This window comes from Mytilus edulis, chromosome 2 (genome assembly GCF_963676685.1).
Source record: "Mytilus edulis chromosome 2, xbMytEdul2.2, whole genome shotgun sequence".
NCBI lineage: Eukaryota > Metazoa > Mollusca > Bivalvia > Mytilida > Mytilidae > Mytilus > Mytilus edulis.
In genome coordinates this window covers 71,407,352-71,426,349 of record NC_092345.1, presented here as the reverse complement: position 1 = coordinate 71,426,349, position 18,998 = coordinate 71,407,352, and the positions used below count along the sequence as shown (strand labels likewise).

General features: G+C 32.3%; 2 protein-coding genes across 2 annotated transcripts in view; one reads left to right on the top strand and one right to left on the bottom strand.

Annotated features, from left to right (window-relative positions):
- LOC139512839 (UPF0415 protein C7orf25 homolog) overlaps positions 1 to 18,998 on the bottom strand; it is a 91,877-nt gene that overhangs the window by 39,390 nt on the left and 33,489 nt on the right. The window lies entirely within an intron of this gene.
- LOC139512835 (uncharacterized) lies at positions 12,469 to 16,651 on the top strand. Its single transcript, XM_071300768.1, has 2 exons — positions 12,469 to 13,201; positions 13,485 to 16,651. The coding sequence occupies exon 2, from the start codon at positions 15,074 to 15,076 to the stop codon at positions 16,133 to 16,135; it is 1,062 nt and encodes a 353-aa protein (XP_071156869.1). The 5' UTR covers positions 12,469 to 13,201; positions 13,485 to 15,073; the 3' UTR covers positions 16,136 to 16,651.

Sequence of the window (18,998 nt, the reverse complement as noted above, 5' to 3'; positions counted from 1 at the left end):
TCGCCATTATTAAACTTGACCATCATTTAGTTGTCAGTAACAACATATTAAATTTTTTAAAGCTTTGGTTGAACGGTTCATGAGTTAATGCACGGACAACATTTGATTGCCGCCCGCCCGCCCGCCCGCCGTACATCCCCAAATCAATAACCGACATTTTTGTCACAAAAATCAGGTTAATGACAACATAACATTACAGGACTACAATACAAATAAATGGAACATATTGAACAAAGAAACACATGAATAATAGCTAACACAAGGCACCAGGTATAACATTTAATACGCCAGAAGTGCGTTTCGTCCACACAAGACTTACAAGTGACGCCCAGATACAAAAGTTCGAAAGACAAAACAAATACAAAGTTGAACAGCAATGAGGACCAAAAGTTCAAAAAAGTTGTGCCAAATACGACTAGGGTTTTCTGCTTGGGATAAGAAAAATATATTCATTTACAATGGTAATATATATGCATAATACCTGCGTACAAGAAACATTAATACCGTGGCAAGTTTAGGTTTTACCCGTAATCCATCATTGAAACAAATATCAAGGTTAAAGAATTGGCTTTATTTTTGGCCTCGATTATGAAAACGCATATTTTGTTGAGGCTTCTTATACTAAATTACATAGCTGTATGTACACTTATGAAATGTTAAACATAACATTACCAATGAAAACTAATGTAGGGGAGAGTTGCCTTCTTAAAACAACACATTTTGCACCCGCCTAATTACAACTTTCACAAAGCTATGAGGCAGTATCTTGAACGCATGCAAACCACTTGATAACAGTCAGCGATGCGTAAAAAGTAGGTCAAACTTGTTGGAAGCTGATATACATCCAAAATTTATCCGAGTTTAATGATTGTAGTGGAATTAGTGGTGTCATCTTGCACGTAATATTTTGACTGCAAGGGATATTTTTGCCTCAAACATAATTGAAAACAAATACGATTCAATTATAGAGCTGACAGTATTTACACATTACGGCAAAATCTAAATCACTTTTTATCGTTACTCTTTGTTGTGTTTACATAATGTGGCGGGATTACATATATTTAATATTCTGGCACCAAACCCTCCCACTAACCTGCAACAGTGGCGAAACAATGCAACAAAAGAAACCAGATGCTCCGCAGGGCGCAGCTTTATACGACCGCATAGGTCGAACCCTGAACAGTTGGGGCAATTATGGACACAACATTTAAGCTTGATACAGCTCTAAATTTGGATTGTGATTAAGTAGTTGACACAACATAGGTTTCTGACACAGAATGAATGTGGTCTAAGAACTTAAACTTAAAAACTTAAACATTTTAAATTGGACATTTACCTATTATGGTCCAATATCCAAAATCTAAATACATGGTTAGATTCAGCATATCATAGAACCCCAAGAATTCAATTTTTTATGAAATCAAATAATGTTCAATTTAGACCCTTTAGACCTCAATGTGGACCAAATTATTTGATAACCGGGCCCAAATATGAAAAATCTAAATACATGGTTAGATTCAGCATATTGAAGAGCCCCATATATTCATTTTTTGTTGAAATCAAATAAAGTTTAATTTTGGACCCCGATTTGGACCAACTTGAAAACTGGGCCATTACCAAAAATCTAAGTACATGTTTAGATTCAGCATATCAAAGAACCCCAAGAATTCAATTTTAATGAAATCAAACAAAGTTTAATTTTGGACCCTTTTGGACCCTAATTCATAAACTGTTGGGACCAAAACTCCCAAAATCAATCCCAACCTTCCTTTTGTGGTCATAATCCTTATGTTAAAATTTCATATATTTCTCTTTACTTATACTAAAGTTATTGTGCGAAAACAAAGAAAAATGCTTATTTGGGCCCTTTTTGGCCACTTATTCCTAAACCGTTGGGACCAAAACTCCCAAAATCAATCCCAACCTTCCTTTTATGGTCATAAACCTTGGGTTTAAATTTCATAGATTTCTATTTACTTATACTAAAGTTATAGTGCGAAAACCAAATGTCTTCGGACGACGACGACGCCAACGTCATACCAATATACGACCCAAAATGTTTTAATTTTTGAGGTCGTATAAAAACTATAAAACTCAGTTAAAAAGTGCGTAACTTATAAGGGCGAGTTAAAAGCACATAAAAACCCTGACAAAAACACATGTACAAAAGACACAAAGTACAGATCTGAGAATACACATTACTGTAAACTAGTTTCAAAGCCAATAACAAGTAATACAATATCGTGTGTCTAAGACTAAACTACGGTACCAATCAGTGCACATCCATTTAATATTAGTTTATAAAAAACATAACATTTTGATTGAAAAAATTACTATTGAATTAGTATCAAATGTTTTGTTATTGAAATGGGCTTTCAGGAAGAGATAAATAAATATGCGAAGAATGTCAATAGAACAAAAGTTCTAAACATAAGCCTTTAATGTAAGTGATTGTTTTAACCTAAATCTTACTAATATTAATACATGTACATTAAAAACGTGTGTAAACAGAACAGGTAACTTGTTTTGCCCTCTCTTTTTTCAGAATAAAACAAAAAAACATTTCATTAACAATAAAGCGGTCATGTTTATGTTCTTAACTGTAAACCAAAACATCGATATTCACATTGGTCCCATGTGTATAACTAGTCTATTCTAAGAAAAAGCAATTATGTCCATTTCAATTATTCATGATTGTATCACAGTAAGTGACATACTGTGGTAGTCCTCAAAATCTTTCTAATACCAACAACAACTGCCACAATACCATTGCCATTGGTTATTTGGGAAAGAAAATAATTAAAACATGCACGATATTGTTTTTACATTTCTTTTAAGACATACAAACTGCTTCCGCTGTAGAATATTGTAGATTCATGTTGTTTTTCTGGTAAATGTAAAAAGGTGTTTTTTATTTTTTATCATCTTTAGCAAGTCAACTTTGTTTTTTTTCTTTTAATATTCAATATTTGATATGTTTCTCTTATTCTCAGTAAATGATAAGTATAAAAAAGAAGATGTGGTAAAAAAAAACTATGATCGCTAATGAGACAACTGTCCACAAGAGACCAAAATGAGTGTTTGTTTTTCTCTAATATTCCGTAAAAGATAAGATTTCTATAACATTCAGTAAATGATAGGGTTTCTCTAATATTCAGTAAGTGATATGTTTTCTTTAAATTCAATATGAAATATAATTTGAAAGATGATGGAAAAATAAAATAAATGAAGAATGTGTTCATGAGACACAGATGATGCCCCCGCTTAACGGTAAAAAAGGACATAACTCAGAACTGTAAACGTGATGCTACCCAAATTAATACTTGATCTGAGTTTTGTAGTAATAAGCATTGTGTATTTGATTCATAACATTGAATTGATGCAAACTTAAGTTAAAGAACAGAAACGAATAGTTTAGCATTTTTGGACATAACTCCAAAACGGTTAAAAAGTGACGCCACCAAAATTCGAACTTGCTCTGTGTTTTGAGGTAATAAGCATTGCGTATACGTTTCGTAACATTTGGTTGAGGCAAGCTAAATTGAGAGAAAGAAAAACGAAAAATTGGGCAACTGTTCCATTTGTAACAACAGTAAATGTGACGCTACAAAATCCAAACTTGTTGTGTTTTGTGGTAATGAGCATTGTGTTTGAGTTTCATGGCATTTTGTGGAGGCAACTGAAAGTGACAGAATTGAAACAAAAAATTCCATTTGTAAAGCCTTAGGAACATAACTCTAAAATGGTATAATTGACGCCACCTAAATTCAAACTTAAACGTGTGTTGTGGTAATGAGCATTGTGTTTGAGTTTCATAACGTGTGTTTGGGGCAACCTAAAGTAAGAGAACGGAAACCATTTTTTGGACTTACGGAGGTACAGAGGGACAAGGGTAACACTTAATGCCCCTTCCGCTACGGCAGGGGTATGAAAATCCATACTATGAGAATTGAAAATTTATTTGTTGTGTTTGACTCGTTCATATATATGTTCTCAATGTATTAAAAATATTACAAAACTCGAAAGCATATAAATGAATAAACGGAAGATATACCTGGGATAAACAGCATTGAATTCCAACCACGGAAGCATCAAAGCTAAGACATTTACTAAATCATCAAGCAAACAATCTTTATATATAATGATTATAGTCTAAATATTTATAGTAATTGTAGTTCATTCTGACCGTAATGATATATTCTGTGTTGTAATACAATTACAAGGAAAGCTTGTGTCCTATAAATGGCACATATCAGATCAGACTACAGATGGGAATTCAGCGGTGTTGTAGGTACAATCGTTTTAAGTGTTTTCTGTAATTGTTAAGTATTGGTTAACCATCCGATTTCCTATTAAACGTATCTAAAACTAGTATACATGAAATACCATAAATAGGCTTATTTATATATACATTTAACATTTCAGGGATGAAAAAGGTGTAGGGGGTAATAATTACCTCAAATCGTCTTTTCATTAGAACATACATCTGGGCGAACCTTTATCACAAATAACTGATGTGCACACGTGCTAAGAATCATTATCGCTATTTTGTGCATCTTTCCTTTGATCTTTTTTTGTGATAATTTTCATATCATGCTACTCGCTAGAGATGGAAAATTATCGCTAGAAACTAAGCAGGCACGTGGCGTTGCCAATGAAATTGGCATTAAATTGACAACGTCGTCATAGGTAAAATAGCAATAAACATATTATCATTGGTCATCTCGACTCGATTGCTTTTCTCGCTTTCGTCGTAACCGGTTCAAGCTCGTTGAGATGATCAACGATTATCTATAATTATACATCTAGATATATATTTACAAATATATCAACATGATTAAATGTCTCCTCTGTTTTCTCTGTACAGTATTGAGAATGCAACAAAAGGCTACTAAGGTAATTGCAACAGGATTTTGAATTAAAAAAATAACATCATCAAATATTCAGAAACGTTGTATGCATCATAAAGAGCATTTGCTGTTATATTGACAATGATTTATTAATATAAAAGTAACGATAATTGAGGCTGGAATCATCTTCACTAAGTACGTAAGTGTTCATCTCACTAAGAATCCGAAACAGATGAAGCAAAACGTGTATAAAGTTTGCCTTCGGGAGTTACATTCTTCCTTCAAAAGAACAACAACGTGTATCTTTAAACCGATAATGCACGTTCAAAAGGGTGTTAGCAAATTAGTAGTGTTTACTGGACGAATGGTACTTTGATGTTCCAAAAGTCCCTTGACAGCTGAACCACCATTGTGGAAATTATATTAGACAAACATTACAAATATAGCACCTCTGTGGTAGCAATCGTGATTATATAGACAACGATTTTTATTGCGCTGGGAAAATTTTTTACAATTTGAAATACATGTACCATACTAGATGTTGACATCATGATCACATGGAGCATGGAGCATATCGTCAACGCAATAAATGTTTGTAAAGTGAAACTCAAATGCTCAGTTCCACTGGATATGCTATTATATGACAAGTATTTATTTAAAATACTTTCTACCATCGTTCGAATAAAAAATTTATATACACAATCTTCCTAGTGTAATGCTTCCTTCGATTTACAAATAAAATGGCACTTTCATATTCCCTTATCTACTTTTGAAAACTAAGAATCAGCACTCGAATAATCTAGAATCGAGAATTATTTGCATTTACAACAAAATACATTTATACAATAAACGCATGATTATTATTTTTTCTTAAAGAAACAGGCTTGAAAAATCTAATTTAGTAAAAAATATACAATGGCGTCACAAATTGTAAATATAAAAAAATTCTGATTTTAATGAAAACACTTCATTGTATTGAGGAAGTTCAATCTCTATGTAAAATAGTCAATATTGAAGCTGCCTCTAGGACAAATCCAGCAATGCAAAACATACTGACGTCAAAGAAAACTAGATATTTGAATACTGCCAATCAACCATTAATTTCATTTCACTTGTCTTTTAATCATTTAAGGAATTTTTGCCAAAAATATCTGAACTTCATGAATGTAGTTCTGAACACACCTTGACTCGTTTTTCTTTTAATTTGAAAACTCGAATAAGAAAAAATACCATAAATCTAACCTGTACATGCAGATGATGTATATTACGCAATTTTCGATAAATAATTCCTTTGATTGGCTGATAAAAGTGTAGTATTTAGAAAAACTAATTACTGTAATAGTCCATTATTCCCTTACCATTTATCTTTACATTGATGACAAAAAGATAACGTTATAACTTTTATTATCTCTTTTATTGAGTTTAAATAATGTTTCAATAACTACATTAAAGTCATTTTCTGATAAAATTCTAGCCCTGATCAGAATCCGAGATTTAATCAAAAACAGCTGTTATTTACATTGAAAAAAAATTCACAGCCGTGACCTTTGACTTTATATTTTTTTCAGTTAAGGGTCAAAAGCAAACATTTGATAGTCCGTGACAGTTAGATTTTTCTACGCTGTACACTACACTATCACACAATTTTATCAAACAGAAGTAATGATCTTTTGAGTAAAGCCAATTGCAACTGATTTTTGCGGGTTCGAGGGATCACAAAAATGTTAAACTCTGCCATATTCAGTTATTTACTTTTCCCTAAGTCAGGAGCATGTAGTTCAGTGGTTGGTGTTGGTTCATGTCTGACATATTTGTTTGACGTACATTGTTTTGTTATAGATGACGCCATAAGTTTTGTCAATTTAATTGTTTCGTATTTTTCATGTGTCGGTCTTTTAAAGCCGATTATACGGTATTGGTTGTTCTAAATGTCTTAGGTCTTACTTTTAATCAGAGTTTGACACCAGAAGAGTTATTCACTAGTTGATGTTATCTCCATCGTTACAATAGCACTGGCAGCAACACTACAAGAAATTTTCACACTGTTGTTACAAACGTCAAGGAGCATGATTCCTTTTGAATCACAAAAATATGCAGTTTTTTTTTCTCATTAAATATTGCTTACAACAACTCATTACTTCCAGAATGTAATTAGATTTAAAACAAAATCTGTTCGTGATGTATTTCTAAACTCAGGTCTTTTCGTAGATAATTGAAATTGATGCATTTGAATAATTACTGAATTTTAAAAAAGAGAAAGTGTTTACTATAATAACAAGAATATGGAATTTTTGAATATCTTATTCCACAAATTATACAAAATGCTACATCAAAAGAGAACTGTAAAAGCTTTATCCGGTTTGTACCTTCTATACAATTTTATATGAACGACGCAAGCGAGAAAAAGATTAATGACGCTCAAAGCCTGAAAATTCATCAAAATAAGTGTATAACCAAATCCTAGGACAATCACATTATTGTTATACAGCTTAATGTATAAATTATGTATAACGTTGGAAGATCAACTTATTTCTTCACAAATTGCTGTTTGGTATAACTTAAGCCATAATAATTTGTTTATTGTTCATAAGGGAATATTATTACATCGCATTTGGCCTTTATAGTTCTGTTATGAAAGAAATTTTCTAATGATACACAATTTATCATTTTGTATCAAAATCTTTTAGAGGAAGATAACTGTACCAGATATTCATATCAATAAAAGTGACGATATGATTAAAAGAGTTTTTATTTGACCTCTGAAATTGCAACGAAGTAAAATTTTCAATCCTTTCAAATCAATTCTTTCAAAATAATCGTCATTTTATAATAAATGAATGAGATTAAATACTATATTTATATGTCAAAATGAATACATATTCTAGTTAGTGTACATACATGTATGTAAGTTAGACCGTTGGTTTTCCCGTTTGAATGGTTTTACACTAGTAATTTTGGGGCCCTTTATAGCTTTTTATTCGGTGTGAGCCAAGGCTCCGTGTTGAAGGCCGTACATTGACCTAAAATGGTTTACTTTTATAAATTGTTATTTGAATGGAGAGTTGTCTCATTGGCACTCACGCCACATCTTCCTATATCTATGCAAGTATACATGAATGTATTTATCCACATATTATCTACGTGAATATGAACCACAGCCGTAACTACAGTACTAATATATTTCGCATCAATATCTATGTATAAGTCATCTTATAGCAAAACATGTTTCTTTTGGGGAATGGCTGTGAATCATATTTTTATATTAATGTTATTAATAATGATCTCAAAATGAAGATAAATTGACAGATCTTATAGCTTGTATGAAACGAAAGAAGTTTGAACCCTTACAGCAAATAAGACATTAATAATATAATTATACGCAAGATAAAACTAAGAAATAATAATCATGTCTTTTGAACACACAATGTTCAGCCAACCCTTCCAGAGCATTCATATTCTCTCTTTTGGGCTTTATTAAAAATTTCATATAAAAAACGAAAGGTAAATTTTAAATGGGGAAGTCCATAACAACTGGAAAAACAATAACCGCTTGACTATACCAAGTATTAAAGCGACGGGAACACACTTTAATAATCCTGACTTGGTACAGGTATTTCTAGAGAAAATGATCGATTAAAACTGCATGGCTTTACATCTAGCGTAACCTCCTACTCGTATGAAAGAGGTTCATATATTTTCTTACTTGTCCTTTCCGTATTGATACTGTTTTTAAGAGGTACATTTGTGTATGTTTCGTTAGCTGTTAAATGATAGATGAGAATTTATAAATGACTGTAAAGTGTGAAAGTTAAACGCGTGTTAGCTGACAATTTAAATAGTTAAACAAGTTTAGCTGTGAGGTGTAAATGTGTTTATATCTGTGACAGTGAAGTATAAATATATCTGTGAAGTATAAATATCGTTCTCTCATCAGAAATTGGAACACAAGATGGTAGGAAATCAAGATAAATTCTACATGTATGGAATCCAGAGGCCATAAACAAGTGTACCTTTCTTTAGTCGACTTAAGCTTTAACTCGTCATCTATAAGATATAGGTTAAGAGTAAAAGAGGGTAAACTATACAAAGGCAAACAAAAAGTCGAACAAAAAGAAAACAAAAAGACATAAAGACCTACAGACAAAATAAGTTCCCAAATAAAGCAACGCAGACTACAATTTGGACATCACGAACCACAAAAATACACAGCGGAGCTTTATGTACACATTAAGGCATAGGAAGGTTCTGCAGTTCCTGCACCTCTGGTGACACCTGTGTTGGTGTAAGAAAATACTTTGACGACTCGTAGCATGTGATTACGCATGATACTAGATTGATAAAATACATTATCTTTCTTAAGAAATCACACTTAATGTAAACAAGCCATCAGCAAATGTAAATTTGCTAACCTTGAAAGTTTACCGAATGCTAAAATTTAGAATAAAAATATGTTTTAGACAGAGAGTATACTCTTTTGGCAGGGTAGTGTTGCTCATTTCTTTGGTTCTTTATTTTCTGTTTCGTTTACTGTTGCTTGTCTATAGATAGTCATTTTGTTTTTTACAAGGCATTTTTTTCAGGGCCATGTAACGTTTCTCATCCTTGGTAACATATGTACGTTTTACGAACGTTTTATTATGAACATGAACCTGACTTTGCTATTTTAGTTTGACACATGTTTATCTATAAAGGATTGGGAAACAAATTATTTCAACTTATAGTAATCCCTTCCACTTTGCTGGTGCGAGTGCTGCCTTGTAGCGGCATTAACCCGCTCTTTTTCGAATTCTGTTTAAGGTTGTCTTTAACGTGCAAGAAATATTGCTCTCTATTAACACTGGTCAGCCATTTGTTGTCCCTTTCCGAAGGATTACTATCGTTACTCAATACCTTACTCGCAAATTGTGTCAAGGGAGAGCCGAATATTTTGTTCCTGAAATGTCCTCCAAGGAACGAGGATCGAACCAGGAACTTTTGTGTTTGTAGTACAATTCGTTAACCACTACACCACGGCATTCCAACTATATTTATTTTTCGTCTGTATTACCGGAAGGAACGAGACAGACTTTTGTGAATATTAAGATTACTATAAAAAAAAAAAAAAGATGTGGTATGCTTGCCAATGAGACAACTCGCCACAAGAGACCAAAATGACACAGAAATTAACAACTATAGGTCACCGTACGGCCCTCAACAATGAGCTCAGCCCATACCCCATAGTCAGCTACAATGCTTTCCCTGTAATTAAACAAATTCAACTACATGTAAAACGTAAGATCCCTGGGAAAGATTAAACAAGACCAGTGGCAATACAGAGAGGCAGACATTTTAACATCCATGATACGACACTGCCACTGACACATACACAATGCCGATCATAATAGCAATATTGATTTGTTAAATAAACACGGAAACTTGTCTTAATGCAGCGCAGCAACATATGAAACCAACCCTACATTCTGTTAAAATGGAATTATAATAGATAAAATAAAACTAAATAAATCTATTAAAGAAAACTGACCGATTTCATCGTTGAAATAATCTATGAAATAAATTATTATATATAACGTATACCGACTATGTCGATAACAGTGCTATGGTCTGTCACTGTCAAGGTTTTTCGGACGGACCTAAACGAAAAATTAAGAGGTTATTAAAATGTTTTAAATTAGAAAATGTTTTTTTTGTAATAAGACGATATAGAACTTATGTTTTCTGTATACTGATTTCGTCTTTAAATAAAGTTTGATTTAAATTTGAAGATGATTTTCACCATAGTTCAATCACGTTGACCAACTACACCGAACACTTGTCTAGTGGAAATAATTTGATATTTTGTTATGTTTTTTATTTTTGTTTTGTTCGGTACGCAATTCTTCTGATTAAAAATTGTATTATTATAACATTTTGAATAACAATACTTTTAAAATCTTCCCTCCATAAAATGCAAGTTCTATTCAGATGATCGGTTTTTTTCTCTCTTTTTTTCATCAGCTCACAAATCATCTCAGGTATAATAAAAAGAAAACAACACGATAGCAATTACTCATTGAAATTAAGTTTAAAACAATTATTTTGGGTGAAAACGAAAAATCTTCATCAAATAATGAGTCAACATTGTTGGCAAGACATGAGATAAACAATATATCTCATCAAGAAGCTGAACGGCTGGCTATATGTAGCACACTGATGCCGCTGTGTTTCTTTTGTAATTACTTTCCCGTGATGATTTGATGGTAATGTTATGTTCTTTCAATCCTTCTTATTTTTGTAGAATTTGTTCTGTTGTAAGACAATGTCGTCAATAACTTTAAGGTAATTGATTCAATAGCTTGGTGATATTGTTTGTTATATAACACGGTAATTATCGCAAGTGTTTGTCGTGTAAAATGCAGTTTCTCATGTACTATCTTTTTCTGTGTTTCCCTTTTTTTAGTGAGATCAGGGCGTTGTTGGTCGTAGCGTGTTGTCTCAACTATTCCAGTTATTCTTCTTATCTTTTTGTTGTTGCAACGAAGATGTGAGTTACATGTATTGTCGCTGTCTGTTGTATTGTACCTCCTTACATATGAAACTTGAGCCGGGGTAAAACTATTTATTTAGCATTCAAAAGATTTAAAACTGTTCTGTTCAAATATCTTTGAAGGTTGACCGAGTTTGCAATGTGTATTTAAGATTGTGTTCATTACAGTGGCAAAGAGCCTGTTGATTTGACACCATTTAAAGGCCAAAGAGACCTTTAGGTGTGGAATACAGAAACGGAAATAATACATAACATGAAAGAGCATTCAACACGCTTTCAACAAATACATATCCTGTGTTTCAATGATATCCGTTTCCAAAGTTGTGCGTCCGATTTAGGAGTATACTGACAATTCACCTTTATTTCAATAATGATCGTTTTACTGGTGTGTTGGTTTTGTTAGTGACTATATTGTTTGTTAAGTGAAATACCACTGTTCAAAATTTCCTGCTATAATATTGGGAAGATTGGCTTTGTACAAACTGTGATGTGATATTGAAGTAACAATGTGATTATGTTGAACATCATTGTTAATCCTGTCGTTCTTTTGTCAGATTAAATAATAGACATCTGAACTTTATCAATTATTCTGAATAAATGAAAATTGACGCAGGCAATTTTTCCAAATTTCTGCTGGTAATTTTTAACAATATCATTTCCTGAATGCCAAAAACAAATCTTCATATTAATTACGAATATGAAATAAGAAATGTCCTTGCAAGATACATTTTCTTGATTATAATACTTTTCAATCTCTCTGATCATCGCGTAATGGATTCTATTCCTGAAACTTTATGTTGTATAATGGTAAAAATGTTTAAGAAAATAATTATGAGCGCAGAGCTATAATTTCCCTTTCGAAGGACCATATAATAAAAGTCTTGTTTTGATATTAATGACTAAACAAGTCTTTATTTAACGATGTGATGGGTAATAATACGAAGGCATCTCAGTGGAAGGAAGCTTGGTCAATGAAGGGTTTTATCTGATTAATGATTTTTTTGTCTCATTATTTAAATCATTACTCGAACATATCGCGTCCTGCTGAAAACCATTATTAACAATTTGCTGGCGATAAATCTAGGAATACAAATTACCCTAAGAGGGAAATTTGCAGGTAAAAGGCAATTTATCTTTGTCTAATTTTCGGACGTAGACATGAAGCTCTTTCGACATTGTAAACATAGTTTCAATTCACTCGAATACTTTGGGAAGTAAAGTATAAGTATATGATACAGAAACTTTTTTTTGTTTTTTGGACGTGCATAATTGTTCAAGTCGTTCCATAAATAACATATTGGCTTATAATACTAAAGATGAAATACTATGCAAGACGTTTGATAGTACAGCAAGAGTAGACAGGACTAGCAAACCAAATCATAACGAGAGACGTGTAAGACTGGCACAGAGATAACATCAACACATGGATCCAGTTACTATTCAACTAGAAGACAAAGTACTATATTTAAAAAAAATAAAAATAGTCGCATTGTCGGACAGAAAAGTTTTGAATATTACGTTGACAGAAAGGTTGGAATATATGTGAGCGAAAACAAATAGTTTTCATACATCTAGCATTCAAGCACTTGATGCTATACTATTGAAGACTCTTTTTTTATTGTAACAGTGACTTAAAGGCGTATTAAAAAATAAGAAATTCGTTGTTTACATGTAAATGGTACTTGAAGAACAACGAAAGGCAAACACAGAGATAGGATAATCTACAACATTGGCAAAAGACATTAATGTAGCTGAACTTTCTCTTCTTTTTTTTTACTGAAGAACTGGTTATAGAAACTCACGAAACGAAGTTATTGATGCACAATTTGTAAGTTCAAAATGTAATAACAAAAACATATAATATGTAGCAAATAATCAAAAGAGTAAAATTAATTTAATTTTAATCAAAGAAGCTACAAAGCTTAAAAAAAGATTTTTAAAACTAAATTCAATTTTAATACTAGGATTACGAGTTACGTCAATTCTAAGAAATATCTGAGAAATTGAAAAATGCTATTTTAAAACTGTATTTCAAATAAACGAGAAGAGAATTTATACTGTCAATCAAAGAATATCGTCATTCACTTGTGTAGTCATTTGATTTTTTTTAGATAGCTATCAAAGTCTACATTACAGGCAGAGTTCTGTGGATAGGAATAAGTAACGGCAAACCTCAGATCAAAACGGGAATACGGATGATATTTATCAAAATATGTGCATGTACAATGTTAAAATCTTAAGTTTTAATGCTGCATTGTTGATGGAAATTGCGTGTTGATATTTCATAAGGATATAGAAGACATATACTTTTTAATTCCTTCATTGATTTGGATGAAATTGATAGCCTGGAATCAATAAACAACAACAATGATTAGTCTGTGACAATTTTACTGGCTAATTAGTTATACATTGATTATTGTACGTATTTTTTACTATTTGAAATGACTTCTGTTGGAGACGGATTGAATTCCTAGGACAGAAAAATCAACTTTCGAGTATATCAAGGGTGAATAAAATAAAACCGAGTTGGTTTTGTTACTATTTGAAATGACTTCTGTTGGAGACGGATAGAATTCCTTGGACACAAAAATCTATTTTCGAGCATCACAAGGGTGTATAAAATAAATAAGAGTGGTGATACCAGCAGTGTAACTTGAATTCCTAGGACGAAAAAATCAAGTTACGAGCATCTTAAGGGTGAAAAAACTAAAACAGTGGTGCGATTAGCTTGTGAAAATAATTACTAGTGGCCAGTTGTAAACCAGAACGTTACTAATTTATAATTGATTGTGCCAGTATTATACTGATATAATATTGTTGTTTTTGGCGGCAACGTGTAATCTGGAATCCATCATACAAGACATTAGGATGATCAATTTAATATTTAACTCGATAAAGAATGCATGTTAAAACAGAAATATTGCATTCAGTATTTTAAGTATACTTTTGAAAATCAATTATTTTGCACGGATTAGTTCATAGAGAATAGTTTCTGGGATAATTCATATTGACATTTTATGTACATTTCATGAACGTATCAAATCAAACTTAATTTTACATCTATCAATGTATACGACATTTTCGCTCAAAGGATAGCTAAGAACAATAATCAAATTAGCTTTATTACAGCGTGGACAGTCCCTATTGGCTTCAAAATACAACAACAAAAGCAACGTGATCTTTTTTCAATACCTTGAAATAAAAAGATTAAAATTGTTAAATATATGAAGTCATAACTAAGCTTTTGTGTATTTCTTTAATGTGAATGAAGAAAGAAGCAAAAAATCAATGTGAAATTTTGTGACTTATTTTAACTATCGATAAATGAATGATTCGGAATAATAAAGAGTAATAACACCACGTAAAGATACTTATTAATTCTTGTTACAAACATGTGTCAAGACCAACTTCGTCTATACAACTGTGATTGGAATATCAAACAAATGTATTAGTATTCATCAATAGAACAGACCAGCAAGTGTTCGGAAGTACAACTTAGTCAATCCGCAACTCAAAAGGCGAACATCAGTCCGGAAAAAAATACAAAAGTTGACAGTCCTTTATTTCAATACTTAAGCTGTGTTGCTGCTGTTTAATTTGGAGCTACATACCGCAATAGAACAATAAAATCAGAAAATCAATCAGAGGGATAAATGTACATTAAATCGGATTTCCCAATACACAGATAAAAACCACTGTAATGCTCTTGACATCTACTATGTCATCACTGCAAAATATATCACATATCTTTATTGATAATCTGCAGGTGACGGAATCTAAAAGATCGTCTATTGAAATACTTTGGCAAGCAACTGTCCAAAGTCCACTTAATCTTCTTGGGTATCGAGTACATTATCAGAAGATTGCCAGTTCGTATATTCAGTATGGACCTCGTTTGCCACCAACAGATCATTCCTACAGTGTAAACAATCTTGTACCAGATACTTATTACAAGATTTGTCTGTCAATGTTAAGAAATGACAGTTCCCCTTACCAAAAATGTGTTACAGCATCAACACAAAGCTGGGACCTTCCTGTTTCAGTAGGAAGCAGTATAGGGGCTGTTCTTGCTCTAGCTATGATAGTGTTATTGATTCTAATGATCCGGTGTAAATCTCTTCTACGATGTAAAAAGAAACAACATAAAAGTGATTACGACACGGTATCCCCACATTGTAATGATAATGTGTTTAATTTTAGTGAAACACACATCGACGATGATGCCGAACAACAAAACGACTTACAAGTAAACGATCAGAAGCCACATACAGTACACGACCAAGATGGTACAGTTTCTGGTGCTATTCCAAAAGTACGATCAACACACCATGGTCATTCAAAGCATAGTCTCGAATGTCACTGTGGTATGCAGGACAAATATTATGGCTCAAATCCGAATGGGTTTGTACAGCAGAGAGACAATACTCCTAAACCATATACAAATAGCTACAATGATCATTACCATGATAATGCGATAATTCTGCATGTGCATGGTAATTCAAGTCCGGATAATAAGACTCAATTATCACATATAAGTGCTGGTACTAAATATAATGACCAAATTATTAATCATAGTGCAATAGAACCAAACGACTTAGAAGATACTTTTTCTGATCAAGCAGATATTTTCCTAACATTTCCAAATGCAGATTCTAGTTCTACCTCCACAGCAGAAGATTTGGAAATGACAGACATATCGCATAAAGTACCCAGTGAAAAACATTTTCAGACTTCGCTCGACGCTGGTAATGTTTGTAAATAAGGTTGTAATAATCTATTTTAGGTAAACATTTTCTTAATTTTGTATTAGATTAGACATAAACTTTACAACGTTTCAAATGTTTTCATTAGTCGAACAACAAAAGCAGAACGTGAAAAGTTTGTTGAATAATAAAACTACATAGGGAATAGTCCACTTCATTGTTTATAGAAAATTCTACACCAGAAAAATAACCATTAAAATATTGATTTCAAATGCATTGTCTTTTGCCTCTACAAAGTTTATGATTAATTTCAGCTTTGCAGAAAGAGAGATACCATTATGGTTTGGGGATTATTTTGAAGCTTTGGATGCTAGAAAGATAATAGTTTCATTTTATTATTATTTATCGACTGTGTAAACAAACTCTCTGGTAATAATTTAATTTGCTCAGCAGATTCTTTAATTACATTTTATCTGAATAGATTTGATTCTGATTCTGCATAACACCAATTAGAAAATCTGCCGCTAATTTAAAAGTGATCAATATAGATGACAATAAATAAATCTTAGATATAATGATGTCAAAACATTTTCTTTTTCTGGGCAAAAGTTATGTAAAATCTTAAACGGTTAAAAAGGAAGTCGAAAGATACCACAGGGTTTTTAATCTTTAAAAAGGTTAATGGTCTTAACAAACGTATTTTTTATCTGTTTATTAACCTAAAATAAAGGCAACAGTAGTATACTGCTGTTACATCAACTATAAGCATGATAAGAGGAAAATAACGGAACAACAGAAACATTGAAGTGCAACATAAACAAACGCCAACATACATAGAAACGGACTACTAGTATTTAATAACAGCTGCCATATTCCTGACTTGGAGCAGGATATTTTAAAACAAGAATGTGTCCAAAGTACACGGATGCCCCACTCGCACTATCCTTTACCATGTTCCATGGACCGTAAAATTGAGTAATAATCTAATTTGGCATTAAAATTAGAAAGATTATACTATAGGGAACATATGTACTAAGTTTAAAGTTGATTGGACTTCAATTTTATCAAAAACTACCTTGACCAAAAACTTTAACCTGAAACTCCCACTTTCATTTTCTATGTTTAGTGGACCGTGCAAATTGGGGTCAAAAGTCTAATTTGGCTTTAAAATTAAAATGATCATATCATAAGCAACAAGTTTACTAAGTTTCAAGCTGATTGGACTTCAGCTTCATCAAAAACTACCTTGACCAAAAACTTTAACCTGAAACTCCCACTTTCATTTTCTATGTTCAGTGGACCGTGAAATTGGGGTCAAAAGTCTAATTTGGCTTAAAATTAAACAGATCATATCATAAGCAACAAGTGTACTAAGTTTCAAGTTGATTGGACTTCAGCTTCATCAAAAACTACCTTGACCAAAAACTTTAACCTGAAACTCCCACTTTCATTTTCTATGTTCAGTGGACCGTGAAATTGGGGTCAAAAGTCTAATTTGGCTTTCAAATTAGAAAGATCATATCATAAGCAACAAGTGTACTAAGGTTCAAGTTGATTGGACTTCAGCTTCATCAAAAACTACCTTGACCAAAAACTTTAACCTGAAACTCCCACTTTCATTTTCTATGTTTAGTGGACCGTGAAATTGGGGTCAAAAGTCTAATTTGGCTTTAAAATTAAAAAGATCATATCATAAGCAATAAGTGTACTAAGTTTCAAGTTGATTGGACTTCAGCTTCATCGAAAACTACCTTGACCAAAAACTTTAACCTGAACGGACGAACGGACGCACAGACGGACGGAGCCACAGACCAGAAAACATAATGACCCTCTACTATCGTAGGTGAGGCATAAAAATGGTTGGTTGAACATTGTTGTATGACTAGCCACACCTCCCGCTTATATGGCAATGTAAACAAATATCGTAAAAATCACAGAACTACGTGACAGTACAAACAAACAAAAATAAAACGCAGCACAGAAAAACGCATATAGAAATTATACAAGAGAGTTAATAAGTGGACGCACCAATATTTTGGGCCGGAAATATGGAGGTTTTTGGTATAAAAAAAGGCAAAGTATTGTATAAACAATCTGTATGTTGAAATGACGTTAATCCTTAATTGCCAGAACTGTTCCAATCCAATTAATTCTAATAATGCTATAAGATATTATTAATTGTACAGTTGATGAAAATCTAATTCTTTAAAGTGCATTTGATGAAATGGAATATCATCTTATTCCTTTTCAAGACTTGATTTTGAAACTCGCCTTTATCAAAGTTGCGTCTACTGAAAGAATATTTGTATTTCTTATCTCAGATATGACTTTTGCTTGTGAGAAAGCTGTCTACATATTCCATTATCACGATTAATTTCTGTGTCATTTTGGTCTCTTGTGGAGAGTTGTCTCATTGGCAATCATACCACATCTTCTTTTTTATATTAAACGCAGCCTTTCACCTCATTTACTCATCCATGAATTTTATGTCAAAATGACATACTTTTAGAACCCTCGATTCTGACTATTAATAGAAATGCCTGCCCCAAGTCCGGAATATGACAGATGTTGTCCATTCCTTTTTGATGTGTATTGTCATTTGATTTTGCCATGTGATTATGGACTTTCCGAATTGATTTTCCTCTGAGTTCAGTATTTTTTTGATTTTACTTTTTAGACATCTACTGACAACATATTATTTTCTCTACGAGTTATATCTCAGATATGGACTCTAACGCAAACTTTTATAAGTCACTCATTTGAGAAATTTAGGTCAAGATTGCCTTATTTTTATCAGGACCCATTGGTTATTAAAGACGCATCTAACTAAAGAACAAAATATCATGAGCTATGACTTATACTTCCAGAGAGATTGACTTGAACTTTTTGACGGAAATTATTCCTCTCAATTTAGACATAATT